The 23,130-nt window shown below is 40.7% G+C and overlaps 1 protein-coding gene across 22 annotated transcripts in view; it reads left to right on the top strand.

The window, feature by feature from the left end:
- The window catches only part of LOC114252733 (coiled-coil domain-containing protein AGAP005037), a 316,019-nt gene that overhangs the window by 155,876 nt on the left and 137,013 nt on the right, over positions 1-23,130 (top strand). For 20 of the 22 annotated variants that reach the window (XR_016323829.1, XR_016323828.1, XR_003625165.2 and 17 more), the window contains 2 exons: positions 602-747; positions 22,546-22,650. Coding sequence is in view for 18 of the 22 variants with exons in the window: in XM_089731174.1 (XP_089587300.1) it covers positions 602-747; positions 22,546-22,650 (251 nt within the window). In the remaining 4 variants the exon portion in view is untranslated. The remainder of the gene's footprint in view (positions 1-601; positions 748-22,545; positions 22,651-23,130) is intronic. The other 2 variants (XM_089731217.1, XM_028187341.2) reach the window with 1 other exon arrangement.

The following is a 23,130-nucleotide window of genomic DNA, read 5'->3' as shown; positions in this document are numbered from 1 at the left end:
TTATTATCACATACATTATCACAACGGTAGGCAGCGGCTTGGCTCTGCCCCTGGCATTGCTGAAGTGCATGGGCGACAGTAACTACTCACCATCAGATGGGCCGTATGCTCGTCTGCCTACAAGGGCATAAAAAAAAACTTACACATATCATCACAATCTTACTGTCTATGTGTAATTGCGCTCACAGAAATCATAACGTAATTGTAGTTACTAGTAGTTACTTAGGCTATGAAGTATTATAATAACAATTAGCTTACCTTTCAAATCGACAATCGAATAAGGTACATAAATGTTTGGGTATTCATGTAATTGTGAATCAAACTTTCCCGCTCTGCTAGGTTCTCAGCGCACTAGACAATAAGAATCAGAGTCTTTATAGACGTAATTTTGTACAGGAATCGGGCTGATCTCGACTTAATATAACTTCGTTATAGAGTTCATAATCATCTGGTATTAAAACGTGAAATATTTAGCAGTTTAATTAATTCATAATTGATTCGTTCTTCTGAGTGTTGTCGCAATTAAAGAAAACATATGGATCATATGCTCGGTGTGCTCTGCTAACATTGCTTACTACTAAGGTTCTTTTTTTTTAAACAGGGGGATTGTCGGATGGCGAGGCGAGCCGAGGTCCTGTCAGAGGACGCCCATCTCGACGCGACGACCCGCGAAGACACACCCTCGCGGGGAACCACTTATATGTGCACCCACATCACCCTGCACAGATCAACTCGCTCGAGATGGAGGTAAGAGTTTTTAATTAATCATTTTCTTTATCTTTCTTTTTTTTATATTTTTTTTATTGCTTAAATGGGTGGACGAGCTCACAGCCCACCTGGTCTTAAGTGGTTACTGGAGCCCATAGACATTTACAACGTAAATGCGCCACCCACCTTGAGATATAAGTTCTAAGGTCTCAAGTATAGTTACAACAGCTACCCCACCCTTCAAACCGCGAAACGCATTACTGCTTCCCGACAGAAATGGGTGGGGTGGTAGTACCTACCCGTGCGGACTCACAAGAGGTCCTACCTCCAGTAATTACGCAAATTATAATTTTGCGGGTTTGATTTTTATCACACGATGTTATTCCTTCACCGTGGAAGTCAATCGTGAACATAGGTTAAGTACCTATTTCATTAGAAAAATTGGTACATCGCTACACACGAATGCAACGGACTTCTTATCCTTTAGGCCACGACGCCTTCAAATATCCGCCGTCTTATCTATGAATCGTTTTTGTTTTTTATTGAAATAGACGTGTGAACGACTGCTCATTTGGGGTTAAGTGGTTTCCTAGGCTCTAAAAATAGCGTGATTATACCTGGTTATAACCTTATTTGCTCTTAGTAAAATAATAAAGAAACTACACTATACTATTGCCAAATTCGGTTTATGTGATTGAACATTTAATTGAATAGGCACGGACATAGGAGTTTGTAAAACGATAAAAGGAACATATTTATAATTGTTATCTTTTTTTTTTTATTGCCGCATACGGCTCACCTGATGGTGAATGGTTACCGTCGCTCATGGACGTCAGCAATGCCAGGGGCAGAGCCAAGCCGCTGCCTACCGTTTAATACTCTCCACAAGCCTCGTTTGAAGACGGACATGTCATAGCGCTCGGGAAACACCGTGGAGGGGAGCTCATTCCATAGCCGGATGTTGTAAACAAACTCATTTGACTTCTAATGCGAGTCGCATTGACCGTAATTGTTGGAAATTCGATTTTCAGAGTGAGAGAGAGAGAGAGCTAACATGAATTGTAAATGATATTCCAATAGGGTATTCAACAGCATACGATTTCGTCTTCCGTATACTGCTTTAGTGACTTATGACAAACATTGTGAATAGCATAACGTTACATCTGAAAACTAATTTGTTAAAGTATTAAATACAGTGCTACCTTGTAATTTAAATTAAAATTTCATTTCTTTATGATCATTTTTTAATATCGGGCAGACGTCTTTTATATTGGGATCATCAAATGGTGGCCCACATTCGATGTCTGGACCGTCAAGTATTTTTCCGAATCAATTGAATAATGTTAGTAATAATGTAATACAAGAATCTAATGTGATTTACAGATAGGAATTAAAAAAAATATATTAAACTTATAAAAGAATTAATATCAATAATTATATTGAATTCCCGGCAAATTATTATTAGATACACACTTAATTACAATGTATGAGTTACATAAGCGGGTTATGGTATGGTTAGTAAGGATGTAGGTACTTATTGTTTATGTATATTTTTTTTATATTCTACTAGTAGTTGTTAGTAAAAAATTAACGATTATAGCAATACTTTCTAACTTAGTTAGATAATTGTGTAATAAATATAATTATAATAAATAATTCTAAAGAAGTCGATCATTGAAAAATAAAACACACACACACACATACAGAAGAGTTTAATTAACATCATAGGAATCGGACCACCGCAAGCTATTAATTCCTTAAATAGTACCCTCATATTAACTGGCGAGTACTATTAAGTGGTTACACTCTAAGTTTATTGTAATAAATTTAATAAGTTTTCGGATGCTACGTAGAAACATAACTGTGTCGAGATTACAAAATTGCGGAACATTTAAGCCACCTGTCGGCTCCTGGAACATGTATGGATAATACTTAAGTAACTAAAACGTGTACTGGGGAGATTGCAGTAACGGAAATTACATGTAAAATTCTACATTATAATCATCAGGGAACGAAGGCTTTTAGATTTTGAATGACGTTTCCAATTTATATCCTTTATCGGCGCGGGTTTCACGAGGCCAATCAATGATCCGATACAACGGTAATGGAAACTTAATTACTTTATGAATATCGGTATATAATTTATCGTTCGCGGTTATCTGAATCGACAGCGTTTCGGATTTCTGGTCGATTGTCATGAACACGGATTACATTGTTCGTTTGCAAATACGAAAGTAAACGCCTGTTTCATTTACATGATGTTTCAATGAATTACGTAAATGTACGGCCGTCTGGTGTAGTGGTAAGTGACATGGTCACTACATAAGGAGGTCGCGGGTTCGAATCCCGCCAAGGGAAGATATTTGTATGATAAATATAAATGTCTTTTCCAGGGTTATGGATGTATATTAAATATATGTATGTGTATAATAAAAATCTTACATTTGTTTCCATTCTCTGGTACCTGTAACACAAGTTCTTTACGAACTTATCATGGGACCAGTTAACGTGGCGTGATTGTTAGTAAATATTTATTTATTTATTTATTAAAAAAAAAAAACTGGATTATTTTAATTTATCAGTTCAGAACTGTATAATTTTAAGAGATTATACTGGAGTTTGGCGGGTGCCACATCCGTAAACCTATTCGGGTCGCTACGAACCGACTGAATATTTTAATCATGAAGTAAACACACTTTAGCAAGAGGTATAGCCGCTATCCGAATAAGAAGTGGTTGAACGGCGCTGACTATCGTCTTATCTATGATAATTCACTGACGTGAAGCGAGCCATGAATCCAACCAGCTAGACTAAAAAGAAATACGAAACGAAAAATTATCCCTTAGTTCAACTTAAATTAATTTATGTGAATTGCGTATTTGACTCTCAGGGGTGTCACACGTGACTTTTAATAATAATTTCAATAATAATTAAATAATTTAAAATGCGTAGTTCACGAAAACTTCGCACTTAACGACCGGTTAGAATACTGTACAAATAATAAACGCAATTGTCTGGACGGCGTGTTTTATGTCCAGAATAGCATCTCTCCTTCCATATACGCGTTTTAAAAGGCGACTAATGGACTCACCGGAGAATGGATGGCAGCGTACTCTAAGCGTACTACGATCGTGGATTTTTCTGATGAAAGCCCGCATGGGTTGGTCTTTCCACCCTATTTACCTATCCACATTAAAGCAGTGGGGCGTTAAAGTTTGGAAAAAAAATCGACCTCAAGCCATGAGGTGGACGGTAGCATTGACGTCGTAATTGATTGTGTGTGTGTAATTAAAACTAAACTGGTAACCACTTAACGCCAAGTAAAGGCCGAGAGATCGTTCAATAAAACCTATCCATAAAATGTTATGTAGTTATAAAAGCAGTGCTTGAGGAGTGACTTTAAAGACGTTAATTAAAAATGGATCTCTAAAGAAGCGACTTCGCAACTGTGAAGGCTCTAATTTAAAACCTTTTTTGATGTAAAGAAGAGGCTCATCTAAAAGTTTTGTAAAAGCTACTTGATGACTAGATGTGATAGGGATACCTCGAGATCATTCGTTGGGCGGCCGTCAAAATATTTATACCGTTGATGTTTTTCCTTTCAATGTATTTTCAAAATCTAACAATTAGTATTATATTAGTTTTTAAAGTACAACGGCTGTCTCATCCTTTGAACCGAAACGCATTACTGCTTCACGGCAGAAATAAGCAGGGCGGTGGTACCTACCCGTGGGGGTTCACAAGACGTTCTACCACCTTGGGCAAAATTAGCTCGCTGAGTAATTGAAGTGACATTTTATGCCCGTTCGTTTTAAATGGCAGTGTTATGTAATTTACTAGCGAGCCTGACAGACGTCCTGTACGCACGTCTTAAACCCGAAAATTTTACAATTTTATTTAAAGTAAAATATTAAAAAAAATTTAGAACACCAAATTGTGAATTTAAATCAAACTCGAAGCGACACGAACACAAAAAAATCATCAAAATCGGTACAGCTGCTCAGGAGGAGTTCACAACAATACACACGGTTTTTTTTTTTTTAAATAATATAGATTTAGTGAAGTCTTCCCCTGGCGGTTTTACCGCTCAATCTAAAAATAATTTATAATTAATGTTGGCTTTTGATTATGATCAAAATCCAACATTAATTATATATATATAATATATAACGTATATGTCGGAGGAGAAACGCCGAAGGAATGTTTTTAAAAAGTGTGACGTCACCATTGCTGACGTCACGGTCATTAAGTTCTCGACGATGACTCATGTTTGGGCTTCCGAAACAAAACTTCACCAGAACTTCACAATAACTGCGTATATTTCACGAGAAGCATAATAACGTTACAGAGAGATCCGTACTGTACTACGGCTCGAACACGAATGACTAATCGCTTTTTTTTTTTTTTTTTTTTTCCTACCTAAGCTGAGAGCCTTGAGAGGCTATATCAGCGTAACCCTAACTTTAGTAGGTGAGCTCACGGGGCTCAAACCTGACGATGTTGCTAACACGAACCCTAGCAAGAGTCGTGCTTCGCAGAATCTACCACCGGATCGGAAACGCGACCCACTGAGAAGATCCGGCGAGAAACTCAGTGGGCTGTGTCTGAGAGTTAATTTACTCGTCGAGCCCTTCGTCGCAAGCGACGGGTTCGACGAGAACGGTGACCGGTGCTTGAAGTACCTAAAAGCACCGTTAGTGGATCGGGAGGATCCGAGATAACGTGTTTTGGGCGACGTCGACTGCTTTCCATTCTGTCCGCAGGATCGGGAATGTAGTTACCGGCGGCCACGATGAGAGGGTTCTCGTGTCGTGCCGCTTTATCGAAGTGGCGCATGGACGCCGACTGCAGATACTTACTGATGGACTCTAAGTCCAGGTCGTCATGGAGGTCGACGTTCCTGACGAACCACGGGGCTCCGACGGCTATCCTGCAAAAACGGGATTGAATAATTTGGAATGATTTCAAGTGTATGCGGGCCGCGTGAGCGAACACTACACTTGCATAGGTCATGACGGGGCGTATGCAAGTTTTGTAGAGTGTCACCTTATTTCTAAGGGACATTTTACTTCGCCTACATATCATCGGGTAGAGACGTCCTAGAATGAAGGCGGCACGATCGCGTACCGTCTTGATGTGGGGGCGGAATGTCATCCTACTGTCGAGGGTGACGCCTAAATATTTGACCTTCGGGGCCCACGGTATGGGCTGGTCGAACATCGTGATCGGGCGAACGGCGGGGGCGGGGGTATTGACGCGCCTAGTCGGGAGGGGGATGCTCAGCGTGGTGTTCGGAGGGCGACCCCTTTTGAAGAGCACCGCTGTGCTTTTCGTGGGGTTAATGTCGATGCGCCACTTCCGGAACCACTGTCCCATGGTGGTAGCTGCGGTGACTAATCGCTAGACAGTACGGCCGTATTTATAGGGCTCGGTACACGTCAGCGTGTTTACAAGTTTTTTAAAGTATTGAAATTACAATAAAAGGGACTGTTTAACATCAATTTCTCATCTTAACAAACACAGAGTAATTGGTTGATGACCAGATGATCCGATTATCACATTGAATCATTATTATTTTTATAATAGGTAGGTAAATAGTCATATTTGCGCCGACACAGCCATACTGACAGGCGGTGCGCGCTCTGCACCGGCCTCGTTGATTCTCGTAGGTTTTTCTTTGATTCTCATTGACCTGCAGGAATAAAAATTTCTCTGAGTAGCGCATCTGTTATACTTGCGTTACTTGTAACTATGTAAGTTTGAGACTATTAATGCACTTGATCGTAGGGTTCTCGGAGGGTATCGTAGGGTTCTCGGAGGGTATCGTAGGGTTCTCGGAGGGTATCGTAGGGCTCTCGGAGGGTATCGTAGGGTTCTCGGAGGGTATCGTAGGGTTCTCGGAGAGTACCGTAGGGTTCTCGGAGGGTATCGTAGGGTTCTCGGAGGGTATCGTAGGGTTCTCGGAGGGTATCGTAGGGTTCTCGGAGGGTATCGTAGATTTCTCGGAGGGTATCGTAGATTTCTCGGCGGTTCTCGTAGATTTCTCGGCGGTTCTCGTAGATTTATTTAAGGTGTTCGGATAAGGATGTTGTGTAGTGTGATGTTGTGGCGTACACTGTGGTACTTATGTAGTGGGCGTACACTGTGGTACTTATGTGGTGGAATTTTAGTAATCAAAAATAAAAACTTATCTTTGAGTGTTGATTTTGTTGCTCGACCATGCTGATTTGTGAAGTAGATGTATAGGCTCATCGGCTGTTGCTGGAGGGTAGTCTTATTCCGCCGATATGGTTAAATGGTCTCCAGGTTGTTGCTGAGCGGAGGCGGCATGTGATCCCACTTCTGATGTCGGAGGAGAAACGCCGAAGGAATGTTTTTAAAAAGTGTGACGTCACCATTGCTGACGTCACGGTCATTAAGTTCTCGACGATGACTCATGTTTGGGCTTCCGAAACAAAACTTCACCAGAACTTCACAATAACTGCGTATATTTCACGAGAAGCATAATAACGTTACAGAGAGATCCGTACTGTACTACGGCTCGAACACGAATGACTAATCGCTTTTTTTTTTTTTTTTTTTTTTTTTTCCTACCTATGCTGATAGCCTTGAGAGGCTATTTCAGCTTACCCTAGCTTGTGTAGGTGAGCTCGCGGGGCTCAAACCGGAGAATTGCTAACACCGCCCTAGCAAGAGCAGTGCTTCGCAGAATCTACCACCGGATCGGAAGCGCGACCCACTGAGAAGATCCGGCGAGAAACTCAGTGGGCTGTGTCTGTGGGTTAATTCGCTCGTCGAGCCCTTCGTCGCAAGCGACGGGTTCGGCGAGGACGGTGACCGGTGCTTGTATTGCCTAAAAGCACCGTTAGTGGATCAGGAGGATCCGTGATGACGTGCTTTGGGCGACGTCGACGGTTTACCAAACGGTCTACAGGATCGGGTATGTAGTTTCCGGCGGCCACGACAAGAGGGTTCTCATGTCGTGCCGCCTTCTCAAAGTGGCGCAGCGATGCCGACTGTAGATACTTACTGACGGGGTCGAGCTCCAGGTCATCGTGGAGGTCCACGTTCCTCTGGAACCATGGTGCTCCGACGGCTATCCTGCAGAATCGGGATTGTATTACCTGAAGGGGTTCCAAGTTGGTGCGGGCCGCGTGAGCGAACACTACGCTTGCATACGTCATGACGGGGCGTATGCAAGTTTTGTAGAGGGTTACCTTGTTACGGAGGGACAGTTTGCTTCGTCTACAAAGCATTGGGTAGAGTCGTCCTAGTATAAACGCGGCGCGATCGCGTACCGTTTTTACGTGGGGACGGAATGTCATCCCTCTGTCGAGGGTGACGCCTAGGTATTTGACCTTCGGGGCCCACGGTATGGGCTGGTCAAAGAGAGTGATGGGGCTAACGGCGGAGGTGTTTACGCGCCTACTGGGGAGTGGGGTGCTCGAAGTGGTATTCGGAGGGCGACCCCTTTTGAATAGCACCGCTGTGCTTTTCGTGGGGTTAATGTCTATTCGCCACTTCCGGAACCACTGTCCCATGGTGGTTACTGCGGTCTGGAGTCGCCGATGAAGCAACGACATCTTCCTACACGAGTAGTAGATAGCCGTGTCATCGGCGAAGAGCGCTAGATGGGTCTCCGGAGACCGGGGTATATCGTTGATATACAAACTAAATAGTAACGGGGAGAGTGCGGAGCCTTGCGGGACTCCGGCAGTCAGATGACGGGGACGAGAACGAGTTCCCTCTACTCGATATCGAAACGAACGGTTCGACAAGAAGTCTCGTATGATGAGCACGAGTCTGTCTGGCACTCCCATGTTGTACAGTTTGTAGATCAAACCGTTGTGCCAGACTTTGTCGAACGCCTTCGCTACATCGAAGAAGAGGGCGCCGGTCGGGATTTGTTTACGCCTATTTAGCCCTATTAAGATGTGCTCCGTGAGGCGGTGCACTTGTTGTACGCACGAGTGTTTGGCGCGGAATCCAAACTGCTCGTCTATTAGAATTTTGTTCGCGGTAACGAAGTCCCAGAGGCGTTTCCGAAGGAGCCGTTCGTAAATTTTGCCTATCGCTGGGAGGAGACTAATCGGTCGGTAACTAGCGGTTTCATTATTCGGTTTGCCCGGCTTGTGTATACCGATAACGTCTGCTTCTTTCCATACCGCCGGAAAGATGCAGTGCGTCATAGCAGCATTTAAGATGGTAGCCAACATTGTTATCAGTTGGACTGGTAGGAGTTTTAACGCGCGGTTGCGGATGCCGTCGGAGCCGGGTGCCTTCTTAGGTTGAAGGTTGTCTATTACTTCTCTAACTTCGTCAGAGGTAATGGGGGGTAACGCGTCCGAGGGTGGCAGGGAAGCTCTGCGCTCGACCTCCCTGTCGACTGCCTCGGTGTGTTCGGGGTCCGCGTATTGAGTGCTGGTGGTGCACTGCTCTTGCAGTGCATCGGCCAGCAACTCTGCCTTGTCATCGTCATCGAAAGCCGGTGGTTGGCCTGAAGGGCGTACGAGAGGAGGCATAGTAGCGGTAGTTTCGGACTTGAGAGTCCTTGCTAGTCGCCAGTATGCTTGATGAGAGGGCGCGAGTCCTTCTAAGTAACTATCCCAATTCTCATTTCGGGCGTCGCTTAGGCGAGATTTTACATCCCGCTGTAGACGACGCATCCGAATCCGGTTTGAGTGCGTGGGAAGTTGATCGTAGGCCCGGATTGCCGCGTTTCTAACTCTTAGGAGGTTCCTAAGTTCGGGGGACAGTCTGATGCGGTGGAAGCTATCCTCCACATCGACTTCTTTTGAGGATCTTATGATCGCGGAAGAGATGTGATCCGTGATGATGTTTATGGATTCGACTGTGTCCTCGGGGGAGGGAGTTGAATCCGGGCCGCAGGGGAGGATTGGTGGAGCGGCATCGGCTAAGCATTTGCCCAGCTTCTTCCAGTCCACCATGGTCCTCGTAGCTGTGACTGGGTTGTGGGGGCGACCGAGCTGCATAACGACAGGTCGGTGGTCTGAGTCGAGCTCTGACATTGCTTCGATGGAACGCAAGCGCAGAGTTACGTTCCTCAGCAGTGCCAGGTCTATAGTGCTCGGACGGAGCGCGATGTTATACGGATAACATGTTGGAGTTGGGGGACCGACTACTTCAAAGGTAAGGTCGTCTATAAACGCGTCGAGACGCCTACCATTTATGTTTGAACTGTGGCAGTTCCACCTAGTGTGGTGGCAATTTAAATCGCCTGCCAGGATGACGGAGTCTCCCATGCCGAACAGTGACTCGATGTCACTGCTCAGAAGGGGCTTGTCCGGGGGGAGATAAACGGATGCGATGACGATCGGCTGGTGTCCCGTCAGCGAGATACGGCACACTGACGCCTCGATATGTGAGAGCGAGGGGGTATCGAGAGGGACAACGTGCAGGGCCCGCCTATAGTAAATGGCAGTCCCGCCTTTGGAGGCGGTGAGTCTGTCATTCCTAACCATGACGTAATTCGCGACTTTCGGGTCACGACGCGAGGGCTTCAGGCAGGTCTCCTGCACTAGCAGAATATCTACAAGATTGTCGCGGAGGAATTCGTAAATTTGATCGCGTTGTCGCGCGAGTCCGTTAGCATTGTAGAATGCTAACGTAAGGGAATATGGTTTCTCTCTAGCGTTTTGCGCCATTGATTACCGGTGATTTTAGAAAGTACGGGCCACGGACTCGTAAACGTCCATGTAATCGAACGCGGCCGCGAGCCGTTGTTCGGGGTTTACCGCCCTTCGCAACGCGTCTGCGAACGATCGCAGACGGTCGAAGTTGACCGCCGTGACGAAGTCGCGCACGAGCGTGAAGTCGTTGACGGCTGAGGGTTGCGGGGGACGGTACGCGGGCGCGGGGGGAGGTGCGAGCAGGGGCTGCGGCGCGGGACGTGTCGCGAGCGGGGGCTGGGGTGCGGTTTGTGTTCCCGACCTCGTATACGGCAGCGGTTTATTCCACGCCGATACGGTGGGAACCGCAGCCGGTACGAAGGCGGGTTTCGGTGCTGAAGGCACCGAAGTCTTTGGGCCGACGGTACGGGGGGCTGGGTGGGTCGGACGTTTTCGCGGAGCCCTAGGACATCCACGGTAATTCGCGGGGTGCCCTTGCTTAAGGCATAGGACACAGCTTGGAGGTTCGGTCGCGGTTTCCCTAACTCGCGAGCAATCTACCGTGGCGTGATCGCCGAGACACTTCACGCAGCGGGGGCGCGCGTGGCAATTCCGAGCCGAGTGGCCATATAGTTGGCATCTGTGGCACTGTCCGGGAGTGCCACGTCTATGGGGGGCTTCAATGGTAACCCCGGATAGGCCACATACTGTCGCGAGACATGCGATCTTTTTCTTGGCCTCCGGGGTTGGTTCTAGAGCGACTAGAACCATGTTATATGGTTTTTTGTCGCGGCCGTTGTGCATCCGGTGCACACTTACTATCGGGAGGGACTGAGCGGTCAGATCCTCCCTTACGTACTCTATGTCGAGTTCCTTCGGAACTCCGCGTATTACTACGCGGAGCTCGCGGTCCTCCTGAAGAGCATAGGTGTGGAAACCTATGTTCTCCTTTCGGAGGTATGCTGAGAGGGCCCTATGGTCGCCCGGCGTTGCGACCTTTATCTGAATCCCATGCGCGACGTTACGCGCATGGGTATAATTTATTTTGTTTGCCTGAAGGGCCTGGGAGACGCGGTTCCACGCTGACTTCTCCTGGAGAATCAGCGGGGGCGGGGCGACGGTTTTTTGCGCGGATGCGGGCTTGGGACGCGGCGGTGGGGTTGCGCGGCGGCCGGAGTCCGACTCCGGTGTCACGACTACCTGCGGACGGGAGGCAGTCGCTGACTTGGTTTGTTTTGTCGTGGAGCTCCGGGACTCCACGGCGCGAGTACGTTTTTTCCCGCGTTTTACCGTTTGGAACCCATCCGAGGTTCCGGGCTGCGGGCTCGTCGCGGACTCGAAGTCCATCTCCGATCCGGTATCGGAGTCTGAACCTGAGTTAATTATTACCGACGACGCGACGGATGATATTGGCGAGAATGACGTCGCGGGTGCGTTAGGCGCTTCGTTGGCGCTAGGCGCTTCGTGAGTCGCTACGTGAATACGTGCGCTCGAAATGGATTTGGGGGCGGGGCATGTTTGTGCGGCTCTGAACGACGCGGCGAGGGACGCGGGCGGGGGGGAACTTGCGCGGGCGGCCCTGTAGGCCGCGAATTCGGCCGTGAGGTTAGATAGGACCGGGTACTTCTCGGCAAGTAACCCGAGAAACCCTAATAACTCTTCTTCCATGGTTTCTTTTGCCCGGGGGGGGCGTCCCCGGGACTTAAGACACACTCGCCGAAAGGCGAGTCCCCTGAGTAGGAGTTCACCCCCTGAGCTTTACCAGCTCCAAGGGGGGGGAGTGCCTTTGCCGTGAAAACGGCAGTCGGCTGGGAATTGGGGTGGAAAGTTGGGAAGGTAGGGCTCCACTGGGTTGTGAGAATGCCACAACAAGCGGTGATCTCAGTGGAGTTTTAGTCTCGAAAGAGACTGTTTTTCACGCCGAATAAATAATTAAATTTAATAAATGAGATGAGTGAAATGATAGTGTGAAGTTGTCGTTGCGAGTGCACAATCAACAAGCTCGAATCGCTTTTACGACACAAGGTCGCGACGCCAGCGATAGTGCGTCAAGAATTCGCAACAATGCCGCGATCGGTGCGACAACGACAATGCAACGAAACTCGAGACACAAGATCGCGACGGCAGCGACAATTTTTCGTAAAAACGCGTCCGGACTGTACGGCGATGCAATCGGAACTCCCAAAAAAAAGTGACTAATCGCTAGACAGTACGGCCGTATTTATAGGGCTCGGTACACGTCAGCGTGTTTACAAGTTTTTTAAAGTATTGAAATTACAATAAAAGGGACTGTTTAACATCAATTTCTCATCTTAACAAACACAGAGTAATTGGTTGATGACCAGATGATCCGATTATCACATTGAATCATTATTATTTTTATAATAGGTAGGTAAATAGTCATATTTGCGCCGACATATATATTTGACAAAAAGTCAATATATGTATTGACTTTTTGTGATATGTTCCTTCGACATCGAGCTTTCTCTTTATCATAATCGTGTCCAGCATCGGTCGCGGTCAACTCAATCTTTTTTTATTTCATTCAAACATGCACTACACCGAGTGATATGAACAAAGCAGCGTATATTTCCTGAACTATTATTTTTTCTCCAACTCTGTGAATATTTTTTCTGGAATATTTTTGGTTTTCTACTAGTACTGGCTGGTTCTATCATATGGACCAGTGGGCTTATGGAAGAAATAAAAAAATAGAACTAATATTTTGCTGAAATGAAAAGCGTAGGAGAATCATGTGGATTTTTTATTTTCTCTACTCTGGCAAATTCGTCATTATCATTGTACAGGAACAAAACTTTCGCGCGTGTTCTTTAAGGAATTTAATGATGATGCCGAAACAATACTTTCTTAAGCTTCAAAGCTTTATCCACGCAGATAGAATTCATATAGGCAATTTCTTTTAATCTTCCTCCAAATGTTTTTATTTAATTTTTAAATGCAAATAACTTGTACAATTCATGTCAGTATTTCTTAACTCAGAAAAGATTATGTCTCAATTTTACGAAATAACACTAAAACACGTTAATTCTTCTTCAATAATGTAATAGAAATATATAAATTTTAAAAGGAGTATCTTTAGTCAGGAAATATGTTCAGTCACTGTATGTTTCAAATAGCTCTTATGAAATTACAGATGAATTTGCTCTGTAAAAGATTTTATATAAATTCTGTACTGGAAATTAAATGAAATTGTAAAGACCGAAGATGAGATGGAAACATTGTATGTTTAAAAATATTTAACGAATGCGAGACATCAAATACTATATGCCACACGTATTTTCCCAAAGAAAATATTAAGTTTTTGTTTATATATTTATTTATTACATATATCATTTATTTATTTAGTTTAGTATTTTCAATCCAGCGTCTGATTTTATCAAAAAATGTATGCCTACATATTCATTCTCCGTTCTATGGAATGTAACAAGAAGGATCGTGTCGATAATGTGAAAATTACAATTTAGGAATTTATAACATTAAGTCATTTGTTTTTGAATTCATGGAGACCAACGGTGCTAAAAAGTAACTGTGATGATTTGGTAGTAAGATTCGTAAGTGTAAAAAAAAAATTTTTTTTCATAGGATGATATGAGGTCACCATTTTTGACAAATCCAAAACCTTATTTCAAATATAAACGAATAGCTATTTGATTCATAAACTAGTTGAAGAAATTAATCCACGTTTACAAATTTTGTATTTTTTTGGTTTTGGAGTACCTAACAAATTAAAAAATGTATAATATGTACCTGATATAGGTAGGTCGATGGTATCTACACTGGAACAGATCGAATTTTATTTTTGCGTTTGTATTTTTCGACCGCTTCGATTAGATCATAGAGTTTCTAATCGAATAACCTGTTAGCAGCGGCCGAAACGTGAACGCATCACTCCAAATGACTTTATCTGCTTGAGGAAATACCAAAATAACTGATTTACTAGGTCGATGTTTATACGTACCGAGGTTTTGTAGTCCCATCTCTTTTAAAACGTAGTTTTTATTAATTCTGAGGTTTAACCTATCGTTTATTTAACATTATTCGATTTTGGGAATTTCTATCAGATTACAATTTTCATATATGACTCATCTACCGATCGAGAATAATATAGGAAAGCAGTTTGAAAGAAAAAATAATGTTGTTTAAAATAATAAAAAAATTTAAAGATCATTTTCTATTTATTACATTTTCAGCATCATAGACCTACACATTTTACCATCGGTGCTTACTAATAAGAAGATTAGAACTGTCTCCGAAGCAGTCCTCAAACGGTGACAGTGCTTTTGGATGTTGGTGAAAAATTTTAAATGGTATAGCCTACATTTCTTAACCGCAGTACACCTGCAAATATCTACCTCTTCAGATAAAGGACGAGCAACACGCGGCCCGCATTTCTAAAATTGAATTTATTTTATCGACTTTCTCCCATCAATTCGCTTTTTGGTTCTTTTGTTCGTTTGTTTTTAATAAAGAAATAAAGTTTCATAAATTATTAATAAGAGTTAATCTATGAACGGCACGCCAAAAAAAAATTAATTTAAATTGGCCCATTGATTAAAAAAGTTGCTCACTCCTGCTCTAGACTAACATCGCATAAAAATATGTCTTCTTTATTTGAGTTTTTATTTTTAAAATCCCCTTACCGTCCGACATTCCGCTAAGTCAGGTAGTAGCAACGAGCCACCTTAAGATTATACAGTCATCAGCAATTGAAGAATGTTTTATGTAATGAAACGCAATACTGGTTGTAACGTGTGTGGCCTTATCACGTAGGTAAAACTCCGCATAGTAACTGTGTCGATAGCAAATACATATTACCATACCAAAGTGTATACCTGATGCAAACCTAACCTAAATAGCAGTATTGAATACCTACACATAGCAAATTGCTTTGAACAACGTGACCATTATCGAATGCTTACCACAGATAATTGTACTGAGTAATGCGATTATTCAAATTGGCAGAATAGTTGGGATGTGTTTCAAAACAAATATGGACCTAACGGTATTCGAATTTTCATGATAAAGGGAATAGCATCAGGTAATAAATAAGACGTGTGTGTTAGAGAGATTCCCGTGAGAAACAAATTTCTTTACTCTATTATGACGAACGCATTTAAGTATAAACAAAATCGTTCATAAATTCTTGTGTGTTGAAATTTATAATACTTTCGACTATTTTATATCTGCTGATCTTCTCGTGTCCATTTGTATCAAAAGCATTCATGGCAATTTAGGTTTTGGTTGCTTAAAGTGCCGTATTCTGTTTCAAAATTGCAACATTGACGCCAATGTTATAAGATCGAACTGAATAAATATAAGTTTACACAAAAGTTTCTCTTCAAATCTGATTTTTTATGACCGTGATTTATAAATATAACTTTATGATGAATAAACTCTAACGCACGGGTTTAGTCTTTACGCTCTTCTGTGAAAGTGTCACGTTTGTAATTAGTTAATAAATAAAAAAAAGAGCTAGTGCATACTTTTTCTTTATTTCGTATAAACGTGATTTTTCTTTTTATATATTGCTTAGATAGATGGACGAGCTCACAGCCCACCGGATGTTAAGTGGTTACTGGAGCCCATAGACATCTACAACGCAAATGCGCCACCCATCTTGAGATATAAGTTCTAAAGTCTCAGTATAGTTACAACGGCTACCCCACCCTTCGAACCGAAACGCATTAACTGCTTCACTGCGGAAATAAGCGGGGTGGTGGTACCTACCCGTGCGGACTCCCAAGAGGTCCTACCACCTGTGAATCTATTTATCAGTTCTATCTATCAGTCCACCCGAACCGCAAGCCACCTTAAGAAAATTCGTAAAAAAATGAAGCTACTTTTTATTTATATAACGAAACTTACGTAATCAATAATATTGTAATGTCGTATTGTGAGCCCGGAATAGTATTATACATATTATATTTTCTTGCATATAAGGATGAACGAGCTCACGTTTCATCTGTTATGGTAAGAGGTTAAGGAGACATCATCAAGTCGTGATGTCTGTGGGCCACAATAAACACTTAAAACTAGATTATGTTATTCATAATCATTAAATGAATTATCATAGATTTATTAAATGCTATAAAGTCAATTATTTTGCAAATCTATATACATATACCTATATATATAAAATGAATTGCTGTTCGTTAGTCTCGCTAAAACTCGAGAACGGCTGGACCGATTTGGCTAATTTTGGTCTTGAATTATTTGTGGAGATCCAGAGAAGGTTTAAAAGGTAAATAAATATGAAAACGTTCGGAATTAAATAAAAATAGCAATTTTCTTTTTGCTTTGATGTGTTCCCCGACAGAAAGACTCCTTTTGTATGTTTTAAGTTTATTTTATACAAAAGTTTAGGTCGTTTATTTATCGATTGAGGACCTACGAATTCTGCCGGGTCAGCTAGCTAGTTAAAAATAAAACAAAATGTAATATTTTGGCAAAATGAATAAAGTTTTACGTTACTCAATTAAAGTTTTCTTTTGTGGTTTTGTTCGAGAATGAATAACCAGTGGGTTCGCTTGTTATATTCGACATAGCTGGGTTTATTATTCATAAAAGCACAATAAACTTCATTCACTGTAAAAGATGAACTTAGTCGCTACCAGTTTCTATTGATTAAAATTATATTGTATTGTTATCGCCTCTTGATGCGGGTGCAAATATTAAGGCTAATCGGACGTTTTGAAGTCTTTCAAAATGATTTTCAAATTTTTTTTGCTTAAGCTAATAAAGCGCATGCTAATAAAAATAAGGGGAACGAGTAGCAATAAATAATAAAAATCAGTTTCAGCACCTAAGTTGATTTTGAATTTTTTTTTTTTAATAAAAACAAAAACCGATCAATTAGAATTTGTTCCCAGCGACAGGAATGATGCAATTTTGTTGCGAGATATTTCCTGGGCGCTGTTCCATGTGTTTTTTTCAACGGGCTTCGTGAAAATAATGTGAAATAAATAAGTGCTAAGAATACCTAGGTCACGGCATATTTTAGGTCACCGAAAATTTACACACATCAATGAATAACGCCATTTTATACTGCCTTTTATTTTTTTATGTAATAAGCATACATAAAATATAACATGTGTCTTTGATAGCAATGAAATTAAACATCACAATAATGTTATTGTAAAGTGTTGTCAATGAAACGGGCTATTATTACGAACGTTCATACTTTATTCGTCCGTTTTGCCGTACCGAATTGAATATCTATAAGACGTTATTTAAATGCATGATCCCTACATCACAGGAAATGTTACTAGGAAACCGCCAAGTAATATCCAATATTACCGTCTACGTTAAAGATACACACAAAAGTATAATTTTTTCTATGAACATTATGTAGGATTCAGGATTGTTTGAATGCCTTGAATTTAATATCAGATATACACTACTTTTTAGACGTAGAGCCTGCCTAGTATACAAATTATGTACAGGTATGCGGGTGGATGAGTTAAGGCTCGACATATTCTAATCAATACCTGCATAAAATCGTACCTACTTTTGCTTTCTCGTTGGTATACTTCAAAACGATTTCAATTATCTTTGTCGTTGTTGTTTTTTCAACAGGCCACCTTAAACAGGCCACCTATTGGAGTATTAATGAAACTATTCATATGTTTGTGAAGATTTAATATCTGTAATGAAACGTACGTCAAGGAAGTTGTTCTTCAGACTGTCGGAGTTGTCATCAGCACGACGCTAGATGACGCTAGCTGAGCCGAAAGCTTCAAATAATTTCTATTTACACATCACTACGCAATCAGAAGAACCCATATTTAAGACTTAATTCTGCTTCATGTCATTATAAGTGAATGTGTGACTGTTAACACTCAAATTTATGAGTATGTGGTTTATAATATTAATTGAAAATGTATTCTGCCCATTTATTTCTATGAGTAACAGTTATAATCGTGCATATTTATTATGTTCATGTAGATATTTAAATAACTGCCCAATTAAATGAGTTTTTTCTTCTTAATCGTTCCTTCACGGCTCATGATCGTGTCACTCTTTCGACTGTATTTCTCCATCTACCGCTTGGTTAAGGAAGACGCGAGTTATATCCAGCAGGGAGGAAATCTGATCCGTCCAGCGTATTGGACTTCGGCTTCCTGGAATTTTCCCCTCCACTTGTCCTGTCACCATCAACCGTTCCAGGTCCTCAGGACTTCTTCTGACAATTTGCCCAAAATATACCAAATATCTGTTATTATAAGCAACAAAACTGTTCGTATCGGATTTTGTGCTTGGTTCTACTGTTCTGAATTAATTCCCGTAAAAGCTACAATACTTTTTGAAAGGAAAACACTATTCCTGTAATTTTTTTTTTGTGTTTTCAGTTGCATCGTCGTTATTGAAGCAGACAAAATATTTCCTTTTATACTTTGCCTGCGCAATTTTTGCCGTGTCCATTAGTCGAAGCAATCTCAGCTTGACTTTCCACAAGAAATACTTTTCTTTTATGTTACATTTCTCTATTCAGTAATAAAAATTGTGCTAAAGGAAAGTAAATGTTTAATGGAATATGTAAATCAATTAATGTATAAAACACGAGATGTATAAAATATTAGATCACAAAAGTTGCTCCATCTGGGCTGTTCCACCTAATGTTATAAGGCTACTACAGACCGTGAAGATAAACATAATTATATATGTATATTGGTTATGCTGCTGTATCCTGAGAGCTCACAGGGGAAGATTGTTTATTTTGGGTTTGCTTTTTATTATACGACGCTATTAAACGCTGTTATCATACAATTTCAGTTTTATCTATACTATTGAATAAACAAAATACTGAACATCATACATCGCTTAAATGTTCAGGAATGTAGATAACTACATTGCTCGTCTAAGTAAAATCATAATATATAAAAACAAGGAAAAGGCTATTTAAAGTGATAATTGAAAGTCACTGAACCAAATCAAATCAAATGGCTCTTGAGAGTACATATCAGCTGTACTGATCTGCTTGTGGTTTTACAAATCTAAATGAAGAAAATCGGCCAATGTATTAGAGGACGAGGCGGTTCTTAGTGAGAAATGTTTCCTTCGATTTAGGCGCCCTATGATGACGTGTGATATACGGATAAAGACTACGTTGTAAAGGCTTTGGTTTATTTTTTTTGTCAGGAGGAAATCGCTGAATTTCCGACCTCCACTGGGGATGGTGGGCGGGGTATGTTGGAGTCGAACCGACTAAAAACTCTTGTCGCTCAACAACTCACGTCCGAACCTAGCATGAGCCAGAACTCATGAAAAGGCAAAGGGGGGAAAGTGAAGCGTTTAGTGCAGAGCACATCTTTTCCATCACCCTCCCCCTCGGGACACGACCACCAGCCCTCTCGGTCGAGGTTTTGATGTCTAGCTGACTTTGTAGGAACTTTTGATGTAGTAGTGGCCTAAAGGATAGGACGCCCGGTGCATTCGTATCGAGTGATGCCACGGTATTCGAATCCCGCACGCAAGTATCAATTTTTGCTAACGGAATACGTATTTAACAAATACTGTGAAGGATTCACTTCGTGTAATAAAAATCAAATTGGAAAAATTATAATTTGCATAATTACTGGTAATAGGACATATGACTCCGCGCGGGTAGGTACCATCACTCTGCCTATTTCTGTCGTAAAGCAGTAATGCGTTTCGGTTTGAAGGGCGGGGCAGTCTTTGTAACTATCCTTAAGATCTTAGAACTTATATCTCAAGGTGGGTGGCGCATTTACGTCGTAGATGTTTATGGGCCTCAGTAACCACTTTACCCCAAGTGGGCTGTGAGCTCGTCCACCCATCTAAGAAAATAATAAAAAATTAATAAAAATTGCAATTTCTACTGAAGAAATCTCGTGTTAATTGTAAACTATGAATTTGCATTTTCTACTGCACATAGCTGACAGCTACACTTAAGGATACTGCGGAGAAATTTGAAATGAAGAATTTTAATGAATTTAATTTTTTTATTGTGTGAACAGTCTTTTCACAAAGCCAAGTGCTTTATTTTAGTGTTGTGAATTACATTTTAATCCCAAACTTTATCTATTCTATTAAGTTTGATATCTAGAAGTTTATAATTATTCTAAGTAAATTGGATTCACACGTATATGTAATTAAATGGCTTTTCCGACGTTTCGATAAAATGTTGTTTAAATTACAAAACACTTTTAAGGATATAATTACATATACTAATCAATTTTAATAAATATCTTATACAGGGTGTGATTTTTGATAAATATCTTATACTCAATGAGAACCTGATACCGAGTAAGAGGCCAAGTTATACCAGTTTAGAAAAAAAAAACCATGCTGTTGAAAGAAGAAATCCAGTGAATCTAAAGATGAAAATGTTTATTATGTTGATCTGTGGTCGCGATTAATGGCGCCGCTATTTTAGATTACGCCATCAAAAAAGTTAACATAATTGTAAAATTTGTGATTACAGTACTTAAAAATACGGACAAGGACTTTAAGCTTTTCTGAGGAAATGTCTATTATAGCTTAAATGAGTGACACGGTATAACTTGAGCTCTCACCCGATGCCAGGTTATCGTTGAGTATTGGAACAGCCTGTGTCAACTTACAACCTTAAAGTCTTAAAAAAACGTTTCAGTACTTATTCTGAATCTAAAATTCAAACCGCACGTATTTACATCATTCGATTTATCGAGTTTCAAGCATTTCTAAGAAAACATTTCCCAAGTTAAAACACGGTGATTGATTTCGTTTGAATTGTGAAATTCGAATAATTCTCAAACGAATTACGTTCCAAATATCTCAGAACTCGAGTATCGGGCGTAATTGTAGCTTTAACGGTTCGATTACGTGGAAGCTCGTGTATAATTACTATTGACTTACGTGTATTTCGAGTTCACGTATGTATGAAATAACCGTTCGTTGTATATTGAAACATGAGTCGGTCTGTTTCAAAAGCGCTAATTGGGGAGTAACGGCTAATTAATTCAGAGTCCACACGGCTATAAGCGGTTTCTGGAGTCTACAAATAGGACAGTATGAACACTGTTGCTCACTTTGTGATATAAGATCGGTTTTTTTACATTATCAATTGAAATATCTAAAGAAAAAAAGGTCAGAATGTTTTTCAAAAAATTTTGATTTGTAATGTTTTATTAGGTATAGGCGAATTCCTGTGTTAGCAAAAAAATAGAAGCAGTTTTTTCTAGCTATACAATATACTACGCTATTATTAAAACAAAAGATAAAATTCGATGCGTTACATTAGTTTAGGTCTTAATAAGTCAGTCATCAAGGTCGAATTTTGATCACTGAGCAAAATTATAGATACGAAGAACGCGCTCATGTTACACCGGATGTTAAATACTAAATTAACTAGTTATTAATTTAGCGGATAAGGTTTTAATAGCGCTCGATACGATAGTACATCCAGCATCTTAGCCATAGTCATAGGCTCTATAAATAGCAGGTGCATTAAAATAGTGGATTTTTTTCACTAAATAATGCCATATAAATTATAACGATTCAAATAATCTGACCAATTTTAATTTACGTTTTCCTCCAAAGGAACTTAAAAGAAAGAAACTTATAAACCACTATTGTCGCCGGGCCGCTTGTTGTCCCTCATAGTAGTCTTATTTTTCTTCATAGACTTCATATATGACTTCATTTCATAGATTACTGCTTTTCGAAACAAGAAGGAACACGATAAACCACCTCACCCACCACCCATCCAGATTAAAATGATGCAGTTAGAGGAATCCATCCGGATTATTGTGTGTCCTAGCGTCGATCCCCCATTCTAGATCCCCCTCGAGATCTTGTGAACTTATGAACAAAGGAATGAACAAAAATGAATCACAATAAATTAAATTAAAGAATTTTTTTAAGCCGTTGAATTTGTTTCGCCGGTTGAAACCGTTGGTGGACATAGCGTGTTTTGATATTCAACAAGTGTTTTCATGATATTAACTTGAAAAAAGAACAAGGTTCGGTATCGAAATCGATAGAGTCCGGATCAGAGACAAATTAATACAGATTCAACGAAATAAAATCACATGATTCAAATCTACTTCGTCTACCGTTGTTATTTAACGGCAGATATTTTTAAAAGTAATTTGTTAATTTTTTTCACAGTTTTAATTCCGACATACTATATATTAATGGAAAAACTCATTTTTATTTTTATTTTAATTTATTTTTATTTAATCAGCTACCCAGGAGCGGACAACGGTCAGCTAAGCCTTCGGAATACGCATCTGTAATGAAGCCTCGGGCTAGCGGACAAAGCCGTGTCTCTGACCCGAGAATGAGGAAGGTTTGGACGAAGCATGATAATACATACTAACAGATTTATACAGCGTTTCGAACCTTCGACTAACAATAACTTATTTAAGAAACCTTCAAATATAATTTCTCAATGCCACTAATTATGTAATACTGCTCTTGGCCTCTCTAATATTACTAATTATCGCATTCAAACAAAAAATGTACTCATTAATCACAGAAGCTTCATTTGTAATCCTGCGCTCCGTGCTAGTTTTAGTGAGACCAATATCAAATATGTTCGCTTAAAATTTTTTTTTCATATTTTTCATAGCATAACATGAAAAGTTTACATCGATTTTCCGATGAAATTCATTTCTGGTGTAATGAGAAAAGTTTTTTCTAAACAATCATACATTATGTAAAAGATTAAGTAACAATGTATGTGATGCTTACCTTTTATAGTCTATAAAATTTTACTAAAAGATTATGAAATCAAGATATAGTTTCTGGTAGAGAAAAACAGATAGAA

This window comes from Bombyx mandarina, chromosome 01 (genome assembly GCF_030267445.1).
Source record: "Bombyx mandarina strain Sakado chromosome 01, ASM3026744v2".
NCBI classification, from domain to species: Eukaryota; Metazoa; Arthropoda; class Insecta; order Lepidoptera; family Bombycidae; genus Bombyx; species Bombyx mandarina.
The sequence above is the reverse complement of the archived record's forward strand: the minus strand, read 5'-3'. Positions and strand labels throughout refer to the sequence as shown.